This window comes from Ammodytes marinus (genome assembly GCF_949987685.1).
Source record: "Ammodytes marinus genome assembly, chromosome: 7".
In the NCBI taxonomy this organism is placed as follows: domain Eukaryota; kingdom Metazoa; phylum Chordata; class Actinopteri; order Uranoscopiformes; family Ammodytidae; genus Ammodytes; species Ammodytes marinus.
Window position 1 is genome coordinate 18,970,824 of NC_137211.1, and position 19,912 is coordinate 18,990,735.

At 38.7% G+C, this 19,912-nt stretch overlaps 2 protein-coding genes across 3 annotated transcripts; both read right to left on the bottom strand.

Moving 5' to 3' along the window:
- Nucleotides 1-1,458: 1,458 nt before the first annotated feature.
- On the bottom strand, nt 1,459-5,877 carry ptges3b (prostaglandin E synthase 3b (cytosolic)). Its single transcript, XM_080030799.1, has 8 exons — nt 5,719-5,877; nt 4,217-4,330; nt 3,982-4,051; nt 3,786-3,884; nt 3,596-3,685; nt 2,798-2,860; nt 2,627-2,654; nt 1,459-2,523 (listed from the first exon to the last, which is right to left on the bottom strand). Coding segments are annotated over exons 1-8 (486 nt in total). The 5' UTR covers nt 5,721-5,877; the 3' UTR covers nt 1,459-2,503.
- A 4,800-nt stretch (nt 5,878-10,677) lies between these two features.
- On the bottom strand, nt 10,678-19,099 carry naca (nascent polypeptide associated complex subunit alpha). 2 transcript variants are annotated; one of them, XM_080031096.1, is made up of 9 exons: nt 19,019-19,069; nt 17,742-17,816; nt 15,094-15,897; nt 12,328-12,413; nt 11,992-12,069; nt 11,738-11,884; nt 11,387-11,515; nt 11,166-11,288; nt 10,678-10,923 (listed from the first exon to the last, which is right to left on the bottom strand). In XM_080031096.1, the coding sequence occupies exons 2-9, from the start codon at nt 17,809-17,811 to the stop codon at nt 10,909-10,911; spliced, it is 1,452 nt and encodes a 483-aa protein (XP_079887222.1). In that variant the 5' UTR covers nt 17,812-17,816; nt 19,019-19,069; the 3' UTR covers nt 10,678-10,908. The 2 variants fall into 2 exon arrangements, with proteins under 2 accessions (XP_079887222.1, XP_079887223.1); XM_080031097.1 differs by lacking the exon at nt 15,094-15,897 and having other exon boundaries at nt 19,019-19,099.
- Between the last annotated feature and the right edge of the window lie 813 nt (nt 19,100-19,912).

Consider the following 19,912-nt stretch of genomic DNA (forward strand, 5'->3'; position numbering starts at 1 on the left):
AACATGGCTGGTATGGTCCAGTGCAGCCATGATCACAGAACAGCGCGAGCTCCAGCGGCAGCGTCAACGTCCCAACGGCAACAAATACATCCGGTCAGGTATATTCATCAGACTTCACAACAAAACCTCAAAATATAACAATACTAGTGTATAAGTATTCTATTCGATTTGTAAGTAATATTTTACATTATTCTTATCAATTTAAATTGTATTTTACATATACATTTATATATTATACTTTATATTTGGAGATTTTGTTTGCACTATTTCTGTTTATTTACTTAGATAATCTCTTTAATTGTGTATTCCTCTATATGATTTTTTTCAATGTTGAATTGTTGAAGGGAGCCAGAGATTCAAGAATGTCATTGCCAACGATTACTGCTGTAGGCTAATTGTGCAAATGACAAACCAACAATCTTGAATCTTGGAGTAGTACAATCAGCTAAATGTTCTTAAAATGTCACAAGTCGTTAGTAACTCTGTTAGTTTTATTACTATTGCATTCTTATAACTAATTAATTAATAACGTAAGCAGCCCTTTAATGTGGGATATGTTTTTACATTTGTTTTGGTTGTATTCATTTATGTTTGGATTATTCCTCTTATTTTGGATTTAGATATTTTTAAACCTTTATCCGCAACATAAGTAGCAATGATCAAATATATGAAGTGAATACACGAAATTGCAGACAAAGCAAGTACTATAGACAAAGAAAAAATATACTGAAGTAGCCTAAAATACTTGAGTAAAAACAGTAGCCTAAAGTTACTATTTACTTTTCACTTCTAAACACTAACAACCCAAAGTAGCATGTGTGTTTTCAATACACTGATGTTAATTTATAGCTGGTTGACCTATGGTTAGGGACGCAGGTTGTTTAATATGAGCAAATATCTCAAAATAAATCACGCCACACTCCTACACCATCAACAAATATATACATTTAACACTTTTATTTGAATGAGCTTAAGGGTAAATACAGGAAACTTGTGTCGCACATAAGTCGCCAGTCGGAAAGGACAGCCCATTAATCGAGAGATCAGGCCTGAAGAGGAAGTATTCTAATTTACAGGGCCGAGGAGCCGTGATGTCCCTTGGTCCTAGCGCCGGATCGGGCAGGACTGAGAGCTACAGTGCCACAAAATCGTGCTCAATTAGAAATTCTCTAAGATAAAATCTATTACTTGCAAGGTAAACATGTTTAAAAACTATTCTTGAGTTTGCCTAACATAAAAAGGGGCAGTAGTATATCTAAAAACAGCCTCTAAAATATATGTAGGAGGCTGTTGTGGGGGCAATAGTTAAAATACCCCTTCCAAAATATATTTCACTGAAAATAAATGCACGGACTTTAGAATGATTATATAATTTGCACATGACTGACTTATTCTGAAAAATATGAATAAAAAGAGCACAAGTGACTGAAATGTAACTTAAGAAAAAGGCATTTAGAATGATTCTTGGAACAGTTTATTAGAAAGATGTAGACAATAAAAAAAGAATTTCCACTGTAATTCAACATCATTTGTCTCCCCTTACATTTTATTGACAGTGCAAATATAATTTGGTCATTACATGTCGCCTAACGTCCCAACACTCCCTAACCTAAGCAACGAGGGAGGATCTTTCTAGATGAACAAACTGAAAGAACCTAGAGAATAGCAACAAACCGTATGATGCAGAGGCACGACCCGAGCTTCAAGCCTCGTTATCAGATGCAAAACATTTCATTTTTCTTCTGCAGTCTAACATGAGTGTGCATGTTAGGTGGGTATGTACAGAAGAACTGTTAGGATACTAAATATGTTGAATTCATTCAAATTACCAAAGTAGGTGAATAACTGGGAAGATGCAAAGACTTATATGATTTCAGAATATTCCAATTTTTTTTTTTACAACATTAAAGAAGGGAAACATGTAAGCTGGAAGGTTAAGCCACAGAAACAAGAACTGGCTCCCTGGATATCTAATTCACGGCACATGGAAGGCTTTAGAGGAACCCAATCAGTTATCAGTAAATGCATTTAATTCTTCTGATGTACATCGCTAGTGTCATCTTCAATCATGAAACAAACTACAATGGGCGACCAACTTAAAACCACAACATTGGGAATGGGTGGACCAAATCTTTTTTAAACCACAATTAAATTTGAAAACAAATTGTGAATCTCTTAACACGTATTGCTCAGTTGAAGACAACTATACAGCTTTTCCAACAAAGAATGTGTGCTTACTTGTAATATTTAACAGTAAAACAAGATACCCAAAATGTGCAGTACAGCAAATGGAAGTGGAGATAGCTGCTCTGTACAATACCATGCATATCAACCTCCAGTGGACTGATCGGTCAAGAGTTTGGAGCGGAGGCTATGGATTTAAATATGGCTACAGACTCATATGTACAGTTGTTTGTCACTGCCTTCAATTTCAAGATATACATTTGTTATGATTCCTCTTGCCCTCTGTTCTTCCATTTTCTTTCCAGAGTCTTACAGTCTTCTACTCCAAATCTGGCATTTCTGAAAGGGGAACAGAAATTACATTAAAACACGTCGTCATTGATATACATATAGACACATATTTTGAAATTGGTGTGGTTTCAAAAAGGCAAATAACACTTACTCTCATCATCACTATCTGCAGAATCACCCTAAAAAGACAAAAAAGAAGACAAGGTTGAAAATGATACACAACATCTGATTTAATGGTTCACTACAATGATGCTTTAAGATCAGTTTTAATTGCTGCATGCAAGCGTAATGCTGAGAAATAAAGTACAGGGCGGGTCCTTACATCCTCTGCACCGTCAAGTTCAGGTAGTTCCTCATCACCACCACCCCCCATGTTGCTCATCATCTGGAATGTTGAACCAAACACATAAGTTACTCTTCCAAAGTACTATAATAAATAAATGCTGCTACTTAAAAAAAAAAATAAAAAAAAATAATCTGAGCACTCAAAGTAGAATAAGATCAGAAAATATTTTGAACTTAGTTAAAGCCAAATAGCAAGTTCCAAATCAATACATAATTTTATCCACCTCTTTTTAATTTTTTTGGGGGGCATTTTGTGCATTCATTATATAGCAACGGAGGAGAGCTGGGTGAAAAGAAAAGTTGGGAATGAGATGCAGCGATGTTTCCTGGTCAAACATGAACTGGGAAAAAGCTGCCATCCATAGTCTGCATCCCATTATCTCTCTTTTTTAAACTTGATATCTTTACTTCACTATTAAACAGTTTAGTACTGTTTCATACCACATGTGCAATATGCAGTTTCTGTATAGAAAAATATACATAAAAGATTGAATTGGGAGTCTATCATCTGATTATATCGATCTTAATAAAAAAAAATAGGAGAAATAAAAGACATTTTCCATATATGATATTCCTGAATATCGTCTTCAACCCTCAGTTTTCTAAGCTAACATTGTGTGCCTTGGCCAAATTGCATTTTTGGATGTGGTCGGCCTGTTTGTGACTTTGACTGATGGCCTTATAAGCTGATGCAACAATTCAGAAAAGGCGAAACAGTCGTCTTCAAGGCAATTATGAATGACTTCACCCATTCTAATCAATGCAAAGTGCTTACATCTGAGAATTGATCGAATTGACCCATCTCCTCATCTGATTCATCCTCCCAGTCCTTCCAGTTGTTGAAGTCGACACTGAGCCAACTCACCTGTGAAAACACAAAATGAATGTATCATACTGTTAACCGAGTATTTTATGATACACAGCATCCTTTACTTTTAAAGACTGTTTGTTGGTTTTTAACTGACCTTAGCCTTCTCTTTTGTTAGCCGCGGCCATGGCTTCCCTGACTGTGCTTTCTTTAAATAGAGCAACACCGAGCGATCTGTGCGTTTGTGTTTGGATTCCTGCGTTGATGTGGAAAGAAATATGTGGTCAAATTTCACTGTGGATTTTTTTTTCTAAAGCCTTATTAATCAAAGCTAACACAACAGTATAACTTACTTTTTCATCAATGGCATCAAAAAGGTCCATTTCATTCTCATGTTTGACATTGTCAGTTCCAGCGAAACAACTGTGAAGGGGGAAAAAAAAAATCATTATTTCTGGGAAAAACAAAACAAACAGGTTACTCACTAAAAACAGCAAGATCAGACCAACAATGATGCATTAAAAAATAAATTCATGGTTATGGACAACTTGAGGTATTTAGTAAAGTATCAACGGGAAGCACACGTACCTGAAACCACACTTTGTTTTAGAGAAATCGATTTTAAGATCTTTGCTGTCTGCTACACAGAACTCGATAAAAACACAGTCCCTCCTATCGTACCACTTGGCAGTTGCTGGATGCCTTTGAAGAAATCGAGGAAAACAAATCACCACATGTAAACAGTCAGTTACAGAGCTAAAGGCATTAATAGTTTTCTAGACAAAGTAAGTAGCCAGTTCAAATTCACCATGGCAATTCAGAGAACAGCTCTTGGTAACTTTAAACAAAATGTTAGGATCCTATATAAAAGGTAGAACAGCTCTTTAGACCCACCACTTGCATAAAAAAAAAATACAGTAGCAGTGCTGGTGACAGGTGGGTAACGTCTTAAGGCACAACAGCCTGCCACCAAGAAGACTCAGTATCAGGTTGCCACACAGCATCCCGTTACACAGTGCACTCCTTTATCAAGAAGCCTATATCAGGCTTTCTACAGCTAAAGGAAAAAGTTACATTTTAGAGTATAAAGGTTTCTAATGAAATGTAAGGACCAATTTCACAATAACCTAAATACAAGAAAGAAAAAAACAATATCAATTTCCTAGGGTGAGGGACAATTTTGCCCAAATGTTTTTATTGTCATTTGACTTGTTTGGTTCAGTGAAAAAGTATGATGATCTACTTCATACAATTTTCTCATTTGGTATGCATCAAAACATCTCTTCAGACTGCAGTTCCGACTGAAAAAATTAAAATAAATGTTTTGCGCTTGTTACATCTCCATGTAGCACAATTATCACAAACCTACAGTTAACTTTATCAATGAAAGACTTCAAGCACATAAATATGTTTTTGATTACAACTATTATCAATAACGACTCAACTACCCTTGATTTATTGATAAGATTTTTCTTTCAATTTAAAAAAAAATCTTAGCTACACGAGTGGTAGCATTGCAATCCATTCATCTGGATGGCCACCGTTCTGAACCGATGGCCTCTTTATCCAAATCCTCTTAGAAACGATCGTGGACAAACCGAGGCAGTGCATTCAGGCATACATAAAATGCAAACGTTTTTAAAACGATCAACCCACACCACTTTGACACACTACAGTTTGTGTGAACACACAGCTGGTAGATTTATTTTACTATGCTGAAATCATGATCTCACCCATTAGATGCTAATCAAATAATAAATCCAAGCTAACAGCGCTGACGTTAGCCACTACGCTGGTTGAGCCATGCGGTGCGCTTGAGCTATGCAATACGCAATAGTGGCCTTGTTTTCAGTTTAATTAAGGACACAGGTTCTGCTATAACAACTGCGGTGGTACATTGTGTGCTTTCACACATTCTGAATGGTTCCTGCTAGTTAGCAAGTACCATTAGCCTACATTTCACAGAGACAAGGCCAACCTCCCGCCTTTGAAAAAGCATGTTGTCACTCGGCTACCGTTAGCTAGCTGAGCAGGTGCTACTACCGCACTTTCCTTCACTTTTATTTCAATATTAACTTCCCACAACTTACATGTCTCGGCGTGAGTTGAGCTTCTTTCCCGCTGATAAAGCAGCCTCTAGTGAAAAGTATGGTAAAGCCTGCAAAAAGAAGGAGCGCTGCCGAACAAGTAAGCAATGCAGACGCCTCTAGCCTGTGGACTGTTTCTCCGGATCTTCTTGCGTATCCCGGGACGTGAATGTCAGTTGTGACGCAGGCGCTACGTAATAGACGTTTCTAGAGCGTTCAGATCGTTTCAGACCACAGCTGCGGATGATGTGGAGGAGGCAGCAGCGAGTAATCTGCTGTGTTTATTGGGATTTGCTTTCGTCTCTGTCGGTCTCTGTACCACCCAGAACGACTGGACACCGCATATAATAACCTCATCCACAGGGTAATATATATGTTCAAGGTGATAGGCCTATAGGCTACTACATAGGCCTACATTATTAATGAATGAATGAATTAAATAGCCTATCTAATGAAAAGTTTATGTTGTGTCACAAGTGGCCCATCCCACACATGATTACACGACATCGATATAATATGACACAATACATCCGAGATCGGATCAGGCACTATCATGCAATTTAGCTAGGCCTAGGTTTGGCCTACTTAACTCTGATACAATTGTTTTGTATCAGTGTCCCTGTAAAAAAATAATTAACTGAAACGAAGTAGCCTATCACATCTTTCTCTTAGCTATATCATATAGCCAACTCATATAGCCTATAGGCCTATGTGTCCTGTAGGCCTATGGCTATCTAATTTCCTTTACATCGACTTTCTTGAATAACATAAGTCCCGAATCATAGAAAAAAGGACAATACAAAATATGAATAAGACACTAATAATGAAAATAATCCAACAATTACTTTCATTATCAATGAGATGCCAAGTTAATTATTTTCATTCATTTTTAGTCATCCATGATGAAGTGTGGAGAAAGTATGAAATGTGATTTATAGGCTAATAATTTGTGTCGGATAGGCAGGCATGTCCCTCGAATACAGCACAACGTCTGCTTCAGTGTACACTAGAAGTTGCATATTGGACCAGGATTAGTTTTCAACTGGCTGTTATTTCACAATTTCCTCTTAAATTAGATAAAGGTGAGAACAGAGAAATCTTCTCACTTCAGCAGGTGAATGTGATAACACCCTTTTATTGTCAAACTCCACACATAGGCCTACATAATTTTGCACAGTAAAGGTGAAACATCCAAATCAGGTTACAGTAAGAAAAAAAACTTTCTGAGTGGAGGACTTCAAAATTGTACCTCACATTGCCAATTTAACCAGATGTATTCCCAAACTTCTCACTTTCCCATCAATTGGGGCAATCACCTTTCTCAATTTATCTTCGTAATGTAGCTGTTTACACCACATTATTCCCCTGTTGAAGAACCACATTGAAGCTGTTTAATTAAAAGTTACGTTTTGCAGGTTGTGAGCCTGTGCCATCTCCAAAGAGGGCAGGTGTTGTGGAGGTGTGGGAAAAAGCAGTGACACCCCCATTACACACCCATCCATCTGTGATTGGCTAGAGGTTGAATGGTGCGATGCTGGAAGTTTGATGAAGTCATTTAACTGCACATACCGGTACAAATAGCCTAGGTAACCAACCTTAATAAGTTAAATTACAGGTCTAATGTTTTTAAAGAAAACTTTAGAGCTTACAAACAAACAAAAAAACAGTGCTGAAGGCGTGGTAGGATCTTAAGAGCTGATTAAGTTGCATCATGAAAATAGTAGGATCATTTATTTCACTCAGCTCAGACCATATGAAAGGACCAAATGTCATGTTGGGTCCCTGCAACAATTTATTTAATTCTGTCTCTTTCAGTATCTCTACTTCCGGAAAATTCCAATACAAAGATATAGTTGATTTTCTTAAAACCAGTCTGTTTACAAAGCAGCAAAACATTAAATAACTGTCCCATTTCCATCCCTTCAATTGTAATTGGTGGAGTATAAACAATTCAATTAAAAAAAGTATTCAAACTACTTTGGAAACAAGCTTCTGTTTAGTTTTACTCACCAAAACAAATTGTGTGCTTCATTTAGCTCTAATCATCACGTTGAATACATTTAGCCTAATATACAAAGCTGATTTTTAGGGGCCGAGTAGCAGAGCCGGAAGGACCCTATTGTTCTTGTCTGAATTCTTCTTCTTCTGTCGAAATCCATGATCCCGTGTGTAAACTCACCAAACTTTGCACACAAGTCCAGTCCTGTGCCAAACTTAATCAGTTCGATTTGTATGCCAATAGTCCTGATGGTTGCTTTAGTCTACAGCAACCACCTAGAAAACATCTTAAAATGTAATGTTATAGTGTCTTTTTGCTTGTTAGTTACTTCTTTATTTTGCTTTTTTACTATGTGTACTTAAATATATTTTCATTTTTGTAACATGATTTTGTAGTTGTTTTTGTTTTATCTTTTAATAAAATTTTTGTTTGTCTTTTTTCTTTTACTTTATTTCTTTACCTTACCTTATTGTATTTTAATGTTAGGTGGACATCCTTTATAAGCCCTTCTGGGTTTCTTTTGTCCCACCCGTGCATTTATGTATGTCTATGTGCATCTTTTTGCTATTTTAATCTTGTTTATCTGCACAAATAAAACTAAACTAAACTAATTCAAAACTTTTAAAAAATCATAACAAATCAACCATACATCCAAAAATTAAACCCAGTGCCCAACGTTTTACTATATACAGTAGTGTAAACGAATACTGAAAATTCTTAAACTTAATATCTGATGTTCATGGGGAAAAAAAATCACATTTTGAGGTGAATGTTTATTTAGTGTGAAATATTTCAGAGCTTTATCTCAGAAAGTGAATGATTGAATTGTGTCAACTAAGCAATATAGTGGAGCGGCTAAGTGCTTATTTTTGTCAGAATCTTTCAGTTGATGATACAATCGTGAAAATTGGCATGAACAGTCTCCATGGGTCACTTGAAAAGAAAATTGTCTGAGAAATTTGAAATTGTAAATCTGAAAATTTGGGTTTTTTCATTATTTTATTTATTTATTATTATTTCATTGTCTCGGACAATTTTCTTGTCAAGTCACCCACGGAGACTGCTCATGCCAATTTTCACGCTTGTATAACAAATTGAAAGATTGTAGCACTTATCTGTATTAGGGCCCGACCGATATGGATTTTTGAGTGCCGATGCCGATTATTTTCAGAGAAAAATTAAGATAACGATTAAATCAGCCGATTTTTTTTTAAATCCCCAAAATATATATTGAAAAAATTAACTTTTTTGAACCCTTAAATATATAAATACTTGTTACTGTCGATAGGTGTACAGGAACTTTTTATTAATTGAAATATGCATTATCTAAAAAAGAAAAGTGTTCCAAATAAGTCTGAAGTGACATGACGCATCTTTAAGCTCAGACATTAAAGGCCTACTTCACCGGTTTGAATATGAAGGTGTATTGAATTCTGAGATCCTATGTAGTATAAATGTGCGAAAAAAATTGAAATCGGTTCATCCTAGCCTGAGAAAAGACAGAAAGAGTGTTTTTTTTAACCCTATATTTCTCTTTCTCATGACATCACAGAAAGAGAAATATAGGGTTAAAAAAAAACTTACTTTGTAAATATTACTGATGTCTTTTACTGTGACATTTGGAACACTTTTTTCTTTTTTAGATAATGCATATTTCAATTAATAAAAAGTTCCTGTACACCTATCGACAGTAACAAGTATTTATATATTTAAGGGTTCAAAAAAGTTAATTTTTTCAATATATATTTTGGGGATTTAAAAAAAAATCGTCTGATTTAATCGTTATCTTAATTTTTCAAACCGGTGATTTTTCAAGCCTTTAAGCATTTTATTTAACTGCACCCAACCCTCTGGAACTCCCTCCCTCCAAACATCAGCATCTCAGACTAAATAAACTCATTCAAAACTCACCTAGTTAAGAAAGCATAATGACACCTTATCTTTAATTTGTCTGTATTTTGTTTTATTTTTCTATAAGTATGATTTTCTATATGTATGATGTAAAGTGTCTTTGAATGACCTACAATAAAGCTCTATATCAATTATATCAATTACTATTAACAGTCAAGAAATCCAATGTATTACAACACACCTGCTGCTGCTGTTCATAGGCTATAACTGTAATGCTATTCATCAAGGCTGCCTCCAGGGCAGCAATGCATTTCACTCAACATGATAGCTTAAAAAAAGAGAGAAAAAAAACGCCATTTTGCCGATTTTTCGGAGATGTTATAATCGGCCGGCTGATAAATCGGTTGGGCCCTAATCTGTAGGCTACCGCTAATAGCAGTCAATGGAAAATGGCACATCTTTGTGCATCAGTTTTTTTAAAATATGGACGTAACAATCAATCTTTGTGGAAATGAATTACAGGCAACTTTTTGTCGACTAGACAAAAGTACAGAAATTCTCAGAATTTCCTAATGAATGTATTTTTTGAGTTTTAAATTCTGCATTGTCACGCAGTCCTGCCCATTATCGTGAAGTGAATAGCTCCCCGAGATCAGTTGTTGAATTCACATAAGATTAAACAACTTGGGACCATAGATAGTATATAAAATAATTGGGACCCACTAATCAGGAAAAGTCACAGGTGGCCAAATTAAATCTCCCGAAGGAACCTTTGATTATAGTTTGGCGGTACTCTTATTTCCATTTGATGTTGGCTCAATATTTCTATGGCATTAAATCGCAGAGGGAAATATTCTAGTTTTTAAACTACACCACATTTATCTGAGTTAGTTACTTAAGATAACACATTGAGAATGAACCAGTGGTCCCATTCTAACTTTTTGGCCTAAAAGAAAAAGAAAAAAGGGCATCTCAAATCAAGCTCAGGACACATCTCAGTTTAGTGCTGAATCCTTTAACTGTATGTATCGGTGTTGTCCAATGCAATGATTGATTTAGTTGCAACTCTTAAATAGAATACATCAAATAGAAAATGGATAGCAAAATCAATATTAGAGTCAATATTTTTTTAATAATGTCAAGGTTGGGGTTCAGCCCAACATTTAGGAATACCTGCCTGGACCAGGTTTATAATCAATCCTGCAACAAAATCCCAACAAAAAGTGCAAAAACATCCAAGTTTCACTTTATCAAGCCACAACTTTATTTCCATCTTGGGTATAAATTGTATAAACAAGCTTTAATCTGCAACCAGTCTTCAACCCTTTGTTACCCGGGTCCTATTACATCGTCAACTCCTGCAAAAGGGAACAGAAAAGTTTTTTTAGCATTTGTGCAAATACGTTTTCTCCCACAATTTAAAGAATTTCTCTCTTCTCAGGACAGAAAGTTTGGCTTCAGTGAACTCAGAAGAACGAAAGTCACTGTGTTAATCATCACTGAAGAGTTCTCAACAAACCATATTAAATGGCCTGTTAAAAAAAAAAAAAAAAAGACTACACCATTTTACAACAAATGGAAACAGGTACAAAAATCTTACCATAATAGCATTGACAATGTCGTTGTTGTTGTTTTTCAGGGCGCGTACAGCCTTCGCCCGCGACACGTTAGCTTGCGACATGACGAGTTCGATGTCCTTGACCTCAACTCCGGTCTCGTCAACCTATAAAAATGACAGGAGCAAAATGTGTTTCTCATATTATATAACAATGTTCATTATTTGAATTTGTCCATCGTCACTTAAATAAAATGGCTTCTTACCTCTTCTTCTTCGCTCTCCTCCTGTACTGTTGGCGTCTGTGTGTTTTCCTGGATGTTTGATACAGCTTCTCCCTGTACCTTGAATTTTTCTGCGGCGGCGAGCTGGGCTTGCTGGGAAAGATCTTCAATCTACAAGCACAGAAAAATTATAATAGAATACAACAATCTTGGCAAAAAATGTCAGCTGGGTACATTTTGCCCATCCCCATGGTTTATTGCCCTAATCTTTCAATCAGTATTCTGCTGCCTTGTAAAAAGTTCCACTACAAAAGACAGTAGGGCAAGCGCAATCACTTGACAGCTCTACGAAAAGACAAAGATTAAGGAGGCTAATCGCTGCAGGCTATACACCTTAGCTTCACCGAAGACGATGTATGTGTCTGATGCAGGGCTCTTGTAGACGTCTGGTTTGGTAATGACGAACAGGATGTTCTTTGACTTGCGAATGGTGACCCTTGTGACCCCCGTTACCTGCCTGAGACCAAGCTTTGACATTGCCTGAAAGAAATAGAAGTAGATTTTACCACTGTGGCCAATTTGGGCCATTACAAATAAAAGTAGAAAAGGTGCCAGTGACAATAATGAAACACTGTATGATCATTTACCTTTCGTGCCTTCTTTTCACTGCGGCTCTGTTTGGCTTTGCTGACGGGTTCCTCGTCTATTTCGGCAGCTGCTGCAAGCTATAAAAGACAGTTCACTCATTAAGATTGTATGTCAACAAATAAAATGCAGATAAGGAATAAGGGACATTTCAATATTAACTAAAGGTAATGCTAGTTTGTTGCTTGGCTCTCTTCTCAGGACAGAAAGGTTGGCTTCATGAGACTCAGAAGAACGAAAGTCACTGTGTTATTCATCACAGAAGAGTTCAAGACAAACAGCTACTCAATTGATTATATTTTCCGTTTCAGCTCTTGTCAAGTGGACACAACTCTCACCTGAGCTTGCGCTGTCTGTGTCTGTGCAGAGTCCTGTTCCTCCAGCTCAGGGACTGAGTCATCGCTGTCCGACTCAGTGCCTGATCCTAAACCACCAACAGAAACCAAAATTTAGTCATACTGGCATGTCATGAATATGTGCTGCATTCCTGGGGAATTAAAATAGGTTAATGGTAATTCAAAATACAATAGGTTTGTTGTTACCTTGGAAGAACTACACCCACCTATAATGTTTCAAGTATTTCTGTAACCCAAAACTATAATAACCATTAAGTTGGTGTTGCAAAATGGTCACAGATTAAAGCTATTCCACTTAATGCCTTCACTACTGTGAACTATGTACCCTATCAAATACCACATGGACATGAGAGATTAACACTTCTTTTCCTTTTCTGATCCCACTAAAGGAATAGTTGACAGTACACAACAACATAAGGGACCGTTTACAAAAACAGGAGCATGTCAGCAGCAAAATAACATCTATTAGAAAGAAAGTTTAAAAATGAAAAGCAAAGCTTATTTATAATTCACAACCTTCACTTTAAGAGAATGACATATCTAAGCACCTGGGTACATCCCAGAACGCCACGACAGTTGGAAAAACAGATGGCACAAAAGAAGAGAAAGAAGGAAATACCCTTGTCGTTCTTGATCACAGGCGCCACCTTGGCAGGGGTTTTAGCAGGGGTGGGGGCAGGTTTGGGTTCAGGAGGGGGTGTAAGGATTACCTGAGCCTCAGGTTTAACGGGGGCAGGTGCTGCAACTGCTTCAGCAAATGTGAGTTTACGGGGAGGTGGGGCAAGAACAACAGGCTCCACTGGAGCAGGTTTTACAGGGGCAGATAAAGGCTCAGTGGCTGGTTTGGAAGGCTTCACAACCTCAGCAGGTGCTGGATTAACCTCAACCAATTCAGGCTGAGTAACTGGTTTAGCCTCCTCCACTGAAGCTGGCTTGGTAACTTCCACAGCAGCTGGCTTGACTACCTCAACAGGGGCAGACTTCACCTCAATCTTAGCCTCAACAGGGGAAGGTGTGGCCTCAACAATTGGTTTAACAACCTCAACGGGGGCAGGTTTTGCTTCTACGACTGGCTCAGGTTTTGCCTCTACGACTGGCTCAATCGGTTTAACAACCTCAACGGGGGCAGGTTTTGCCTCTACGACTGGCTCAGGTTTTGCCTCTACGACTGGCTCAATCGGTTTAACAACCTCAACGGGGGCAGGTTTTGCCTCTACGACTGGCTCAGGTTTGGCCTCTACGACTGGCTCAGGTTTGGCCTCTACGACTGGCTCAGGTTTGGCCTCTACGACTGGCTCAGGTTTGGCCTCTACGACTGGCTCAGGTTTGGCCTCTACGACTGGCTCAGGTTTGGCCTCTACGACTGGCTCAATCGGTTTAACAACCTCAACAAGGGCAGGTTTTGCCTCTACAACTGGCTCAGGTTTGGCTTCAACAGGGGCAGGTTTTGCCTCTACGACTGCCTCAACAGGGGCTGGTTTAGCCTCTTTGGCTGGCTCAGCAGCCTCAACAGGTACAGACTTTGGGACAATATCCATCTTTGGTGGTTCAAAACAAGGTTTAAGGGGAGATGTGGCAAGCTTTGGAACCACTTTCTCAACAGGGGGTACAGGGATTGTAATTGGCTTCACAGGTGGGATAAGGGGAGGGAGTTCGTCATCAGCAGCTACAGTAACGGGAGCAGCTTTTGGTGGAGCCGCCTTAACCTCAAATGATTTAGGAGGGCTAGAAGCAATAGTTCCTAAAAATGAGACAGGAGGTGCCACCGCAGGCTTTGAGGTAACTTTAAATGCAGGTGGGGCTACGACAGGCTTTGCAGCAGGAAGTGAGGGTTTGATTGGCTCAACTGGGGCAGGTTTAGCCTCAACTACGGTTTGCATTGCCTCTACTGGCTTATCATCTGCTGCTGTGACCTTGCATTCCACAGGGGCAGGAGCAGGCACAAATGCCTCTGCTTTCTTAGATTTTCCTTGTTTGGCCTTGACAACCTTTGGGGCGAAGCGGTGTGCCTGATGGGCAGAAGGTGAGGTAGCTAGTGGAGATGTCATGGGTGACTTGGGGGTAGTGGAGGAAGCAGATTTGGGTGAGGTGGGAGAAGAAGAAGAGGCAGACATAGAGGAGCGTTTTCTTCTGCCAGGGACAGCCTTTGGGGCAGAAGAACCCTGCGCGCTCTTGGCATCTTTGCCTTTGTGCTGTGCAGGGCCAGAACCTGCCTTAGGTTTTTTGGAGGAAGCTGGGGCAGGAGGTGTAGCTGAATAGAAAAACATTATTTTATTGTTTTCTTCTTCTATGGCACAAGGGAAAAGTCTCTCATGCAGGTTAAATGGTCACAAACCAAGGGGCAACCTTTTTGTTTAGGGTTAGGCCAAGGCCACAATCGCCTAACTTTTGTTTGAGTTTGATGCAATTTGCCACACAAAATACATCGTACACAATACTTCCACACAGAAATCTGCATTCTATTATGTTTAGTCAAGATGCAAAAAGGAAAATCATTTTATCACTCGCACATAGCTAGTTCATAAATACACCTGCTATTAAACCACTAAACGGATGGAAGAAGATAGAACTGACCGACACCTTGCCAAATACCTTCAGTCAACGGCAAAGCCAACTTTCTCACACCTAAACTATACCTGTAAGAAAACCACTAAACATGTTAAACCTGGCAAGGAAATTTGCCAAACCCGTTCGAAAAGGTCGGGACTCAGACTGGGAAGAGCCTGCTTTTCACAGAGACAAACCAACCTGACAAGTGGCGAGTGGAAAGACGTGGACCTTCACATTTGGAGGTCCCCTTTGATTGATTGGCCTTTGAGACAAGTGGGACTGGTTCTTCTTTGTCCAGATTTTCATTTTGAGTGGTCACATTAACATCTCTAGGCAAGACTTCATCTTGAGCTGCGTCAGGGCAAAGATTCGTCTGGACTTCCACCTCAGTCTTTGGGGAATCATCGTTAACACATGGTTCTGGATTATCAGGAACTTTTTCGGTCACTACTTCGGGCTCAGTCTTTGTGGAATCAGTTAATGTCCCATCTTCACTGGTCACACAGACGTCTTCAGGAGCACATGGTTCTGGAATCTCAGGAACTTTTTCAGCCACAACTTCCGGCACGTCTACAGAGGCCTTTGCTTCAACAGCAATCTGCTCAACCACTTGGCTGGCTGATTCGTCAGCAACCGACTCTTCATTTTGTGCTTCAGTAGTTGGAGCTGCTTCTTCAGTGTGTGGAGCTGCTTCTTCAGTGTGTGGCTCTTCTGAGAGAGTAATAGGGGCCTCAGCAGAAGGTACAGAGTCTTCAGCAACTGGCAGATCAGCTGGAGCCCCTGCTGGGTCAGCAGCCACCTCTTGCTGTGAGACAGGTGTTTCCACCAACCCAATATCTTCAGCTGGCTCAGTCTTCTCTTGAGTTGCAGCTTCACCATTTGGTTGATCTAGTGTAGTCTGAACGCTAGCTTCTTCTGGGGAGCTTATCTCTTGAGCAGTGACAGCGGTTTCGGCAGGAATCTCCAGAGGTATGGCCTTAGTCACTGTAGGGACAGCCATCTCTGAAGGAGTGGAAGAATTCAATACTCTAAGCTGATGAGGCAAAATCAACAGGTGTAACAAACGGGGACAGGCAATCACAGTAGTTGTTTGTAGTAGTAGTAGTTGTTACTTCTGTGACTTCATGAAGTTTTTGACATTAGTGTTGAAGAGAAAAAGGAAATTGTGCCCACCACGTGAACAGAAACGATGAGTGTGTGAAGGTTGTCGACGTGGAAATGGCTCTTGGATTGACAACGTTAAAAAAGTGCACATAAAGAATAAAGGATTCCCATGTACCAAACGTCATGCAGTTTGTTAAGTGTGAGGTAAGTGCCCAAAGACCTTTACTCCAAAAAACCCAGACAATGCATGACAAGTTATGAATCTACATACTAACCCTGAATAGACGGCTAAGGAAGAGTACATTTCTGTTCTGCTTCATGCAAAAGTATTAGTGGAGTCATGACATAGTAAAATAAAATCCTCAAATTCTTTTTCATTTGATTTCAAAAGGCCTTTAACTCAAAGATAAGCACATCATGGCCGGCATTAATGGAGTTTGTCTTTGCATAGATAATGTGATGTTAAAACTTAAATAAGTGCAAACAGTTACCACTAGCACAATCCTTGACCGGTGTCTTCCCATATGGCTAAACGAAGTGGGAAATATTGGCCTCTATGTATTCAACCCTAAAAAAGCCCCTTGACTATCAGTCTCACATTCACAATTAACTCTTAGACTTTACAAAGCACATTTAAATGGGATTAGTTTTCACTGCTCAAGATAGTTCAACTAGTGATACTTTAAATACTAATCAGTTAATAAATTCCAACAGATATCATTAAAATCAACAAGAAATTCAGATATGATAACATGTTTGGACTGTCAACTGTGCTCCCAGTTAAAACTGGACTACATATTTGAGGTTACTAGATTTTGAAAATTAAATGTAACTTAACCCAAACCAGTGACACCTCTGGGATTCATAAAGCCAACTGATATAAACAAGACTTAGAGAGGATAGCTCTTCAACCCTTTTCTTGTACATATTACTACCGAGCAGTCAAAGCTTTTTTTTGCGAATTTAGAAAATACATTAAAGTTATGGGATATTAGTGGCTTCTTGTGATTGTGTCCTGTGTGATATAAGCACAAAGTCAAGTTGGGAAACAAGTTAACGAATTCACTGCACTTTGAAGACAGCGTCTAACAGCACATTTCACAGAATCAACTTGGATCTATTTTGCATTTGGTTGCAGAAGGACAAAATTACTTGAAAGGATTTAACATATGTGCTACCTTAAAGCAATAAACGTGTCTGTATTCATAGCTACAATAAGATGTTAAGGTTAAGGTCAAAACTGTCATGCAACACACAATTATTAGTGCCATCAAGGCAACTTTCTATCTACGTAAAGTGGGTTTCCAAGGCATTTATTGTGCACCGAACAAAACCACACTCAACACCATGCATTGTGCAATAAATCCAGTTGTCAGTGCAAGTCACCACACACCACTGTGAGTTTGTGTGAAGAAAAAAAAAGGAGGGGTCCTGGATTACTCTTTACAAGTCAAGCAGAGGAAAAATCACCACAGCAAATACCCTTGAGATTAAGGTATGTTAACAAATGTCCCAACACATGGCTGGTGACAGTCAAATAACTGTCACCTGTCACATCAACTCAATGTCCAACCAGCTTAGAAAACTCCTATCCAACAATGCTGCATTTTTCCTCTACTCAACAAACTATCCTTTAAAGAATGCTTTATATTGATCAATCCAGACTGTCTTTGAGTTCCAGGACCCCATTTTTACATAGGCGGTATTACATGCACGTTCATGAGAAGCTAAAATATACGAACCAGTTTCCACTTGAGGCTGCTGCATCTCCTGCTCGGTGACAGGGACCGTTTCTGTGGCTTCACCAGGCATGGTTGCTGGTGAGAGAAATGAACACAAGGCAGTTTATTATTAGCTCAAGCTAGCCAAGCCTTAGTAAATTCTAGTGGTGCAAAACCTAACGTAGGTAAGTAATTAATTCAGCTTATTCAGAGATTGGTTTGTATCAGTCATAAATTTGTTCAACAGCTACCAGAGTGATGGCGAGTTTGACATTCACCTCAGTTGAAGGGTACATTACCAGACAATGATGATTTTTAGAGCAAAGTACTGGTTTAAAAACTATATTCTTTGTCAGGTTTTTCCAATGATAAATGATCTGAAGTTTGAAATATGGAATTTAAAGACTAATTTCATACATTGAGACTGTAGATAAAAACAATGAATTGCTTTGGGTTAGGGACAACCTTAATTTTTTCCCAGGTCAGATACATATTATTGGGGTAGTTAGTTGTGTATCACTCAGGGTCCCCAACGTCCAGTATGACCACATCAGATCGTGCCATAAAAGCACGCCTTGCTTGAAAAATATGCTCCAAATAATTTTCAATTTTCAAACGTCTGGACGACAAAACTTCATAAAACCCTATATGTCTTTTAACTTTTGAAAGATTGATAAGAAATTATTATTCAAAGCCTTGTAAAACTATAATGCATCCCATATAATGTCATGCTTGCGTTATGTGTAGGATTATGAAATCCAAACTATGGAACCAAAACGACCAAAAACACGAGCTAGTAAAATATATTGATTCAAACATCCCAAGAAATTCGCAAACATCCCAAGCACGCACCTCAACATACGAGGTTAACTCGTATGTTGAGGTGCGTGCTGATTTCAGCAGGGAGGCAGAACTCGTCTTAACACCGGTGCCCATGCTTTAACGTGTTTCTGTCACCCAAAACAAGGGGGAAGCTAACGACATGTAACTAAGTCTTAAAAGTACAATTCGCTGAATTTGACCAAAAAGTGACCGGGTAGCCGTCACGCGGACCAGCCTTGTAACACACCACAGCTCTGTTCACTGCGGGGCCTGACAGTGTTCATCATGTTCCCCCATTTTGAGCCGGTGATCGGTGGCACAACGGCGCATATATCTCCGCACATAAGCACAAACGAGGATAAATACTTGTACCGGCCTGATGAAACAACTTTACTTTATCACATGAAACCGGTGGTAAAACCGGGAATAAATTATAAACGTCTGGATGATGTTGGATTATCAGAGGAGAAACTCACCGATTCAGGACGTTATATCCAAGATGGCTGTAAAAGAGAACTCCTGACCCCAGCTTCACGGTAATATCCTGTTTAGAGCTGCGGCTTCTTCTTCCGGGTCATTTAAAGGAACAGACACTATGGTTGCGTTCCGAATCGCATACTCTTTCTTTTTTCTATTCTACATACTACATCCGACGATAAAAAGAATCTAGTTAGGATGCAGTAGACATACTATTGGGACATACTTTTCTCTCTTATTTCATCATAACATTGCGCCTTGATCTTGCCTCTTGCTTTTATATCCGTCGCATCCCCGTTTGTTTTCATAACATGGACCTATAGGCTTCGTCGATGTTACGTCACTTCACGTGCGCACTGGATTGTGGGTCAGAATCGCCCAAATAGGATGCACTTTTCAACACTAACAATCTTGGCCGCATGAAGTAGACCATCCGGGTATTCTAACCATCCTAAATCTGGCCACAAGAATCGGGACATCCTAAATCTTTTTTCTACATACTATATAGTAGAAAGTATGCGATTCGGAACGCAACCTAATTTTATTTTAGTGGGTCAGAATTTATTCTCAACTCCACATACAGGACATATTGAGAAGCTTATAGTGAAAACAGCATTTTATTCACGTCATTTTACGACGGTTTAAATTAGGAAAAGTTTGTTTATACCTTTTTATAATTGTATAAAGCTGTCAATGTTTACATCTGTTTATTTTTTACACCCGTTTGTCTATTTTTGTTTACACCTGTTTATATTACAACTTTTTTCTGTTCACACCGGCTTATCAAAAACATCATGCACTATAGAAACAAAACAGATAAAAGTTTGTTTTATCTCTGTGCATGATGTTCTTGATAAGCAGGTGTACAACTTAAATCCAGTTGCTTTATTGGT

Excerpts from the sequence above, each read along its gene's own strand:
- naca (XM_080031096.1), bottom strand. The coding sequence starts at position 17,811 with ATGCCTGGTGAAGCCACAGAAACGGTCCCTGTCACCGAGCAGGAGATG. Across the intron at positions 12,070-12,327 it reads CACAGACAGCGCAAGCTCAG|CTTGCAGCAGCTGCCGAAAT; the intron begins GTGAGAGTTGTG and ends TGTCTTTTATAG. Across the intron at positions 11,289-11,386 it reads AGGAGAGCGAAGAAGAAGAG|GTTGACGAGACCGGAGTTGA; the intron begins GTAAGAAGCCAT and ends TCATTTTTATAG.
- ptges3b (XM_080030799.1), bottom strand. Across the intron at positions 3,686-3,785 it reads TAACAAAAGAGAAGGCTAAG|GTGAGTTGGCTCAGTGTCGA; the intron begins GTCAGTTAAAAA and ends GTGTTTTCACAG. Across the intron at positions 2,524-2,626 it reads TGCAGATAGTGATGATGAGA|AAATGCCAGATTTGGAGTAG; the intron begins GTAAGTGTTATT and ends TTCCCCTTTCAG.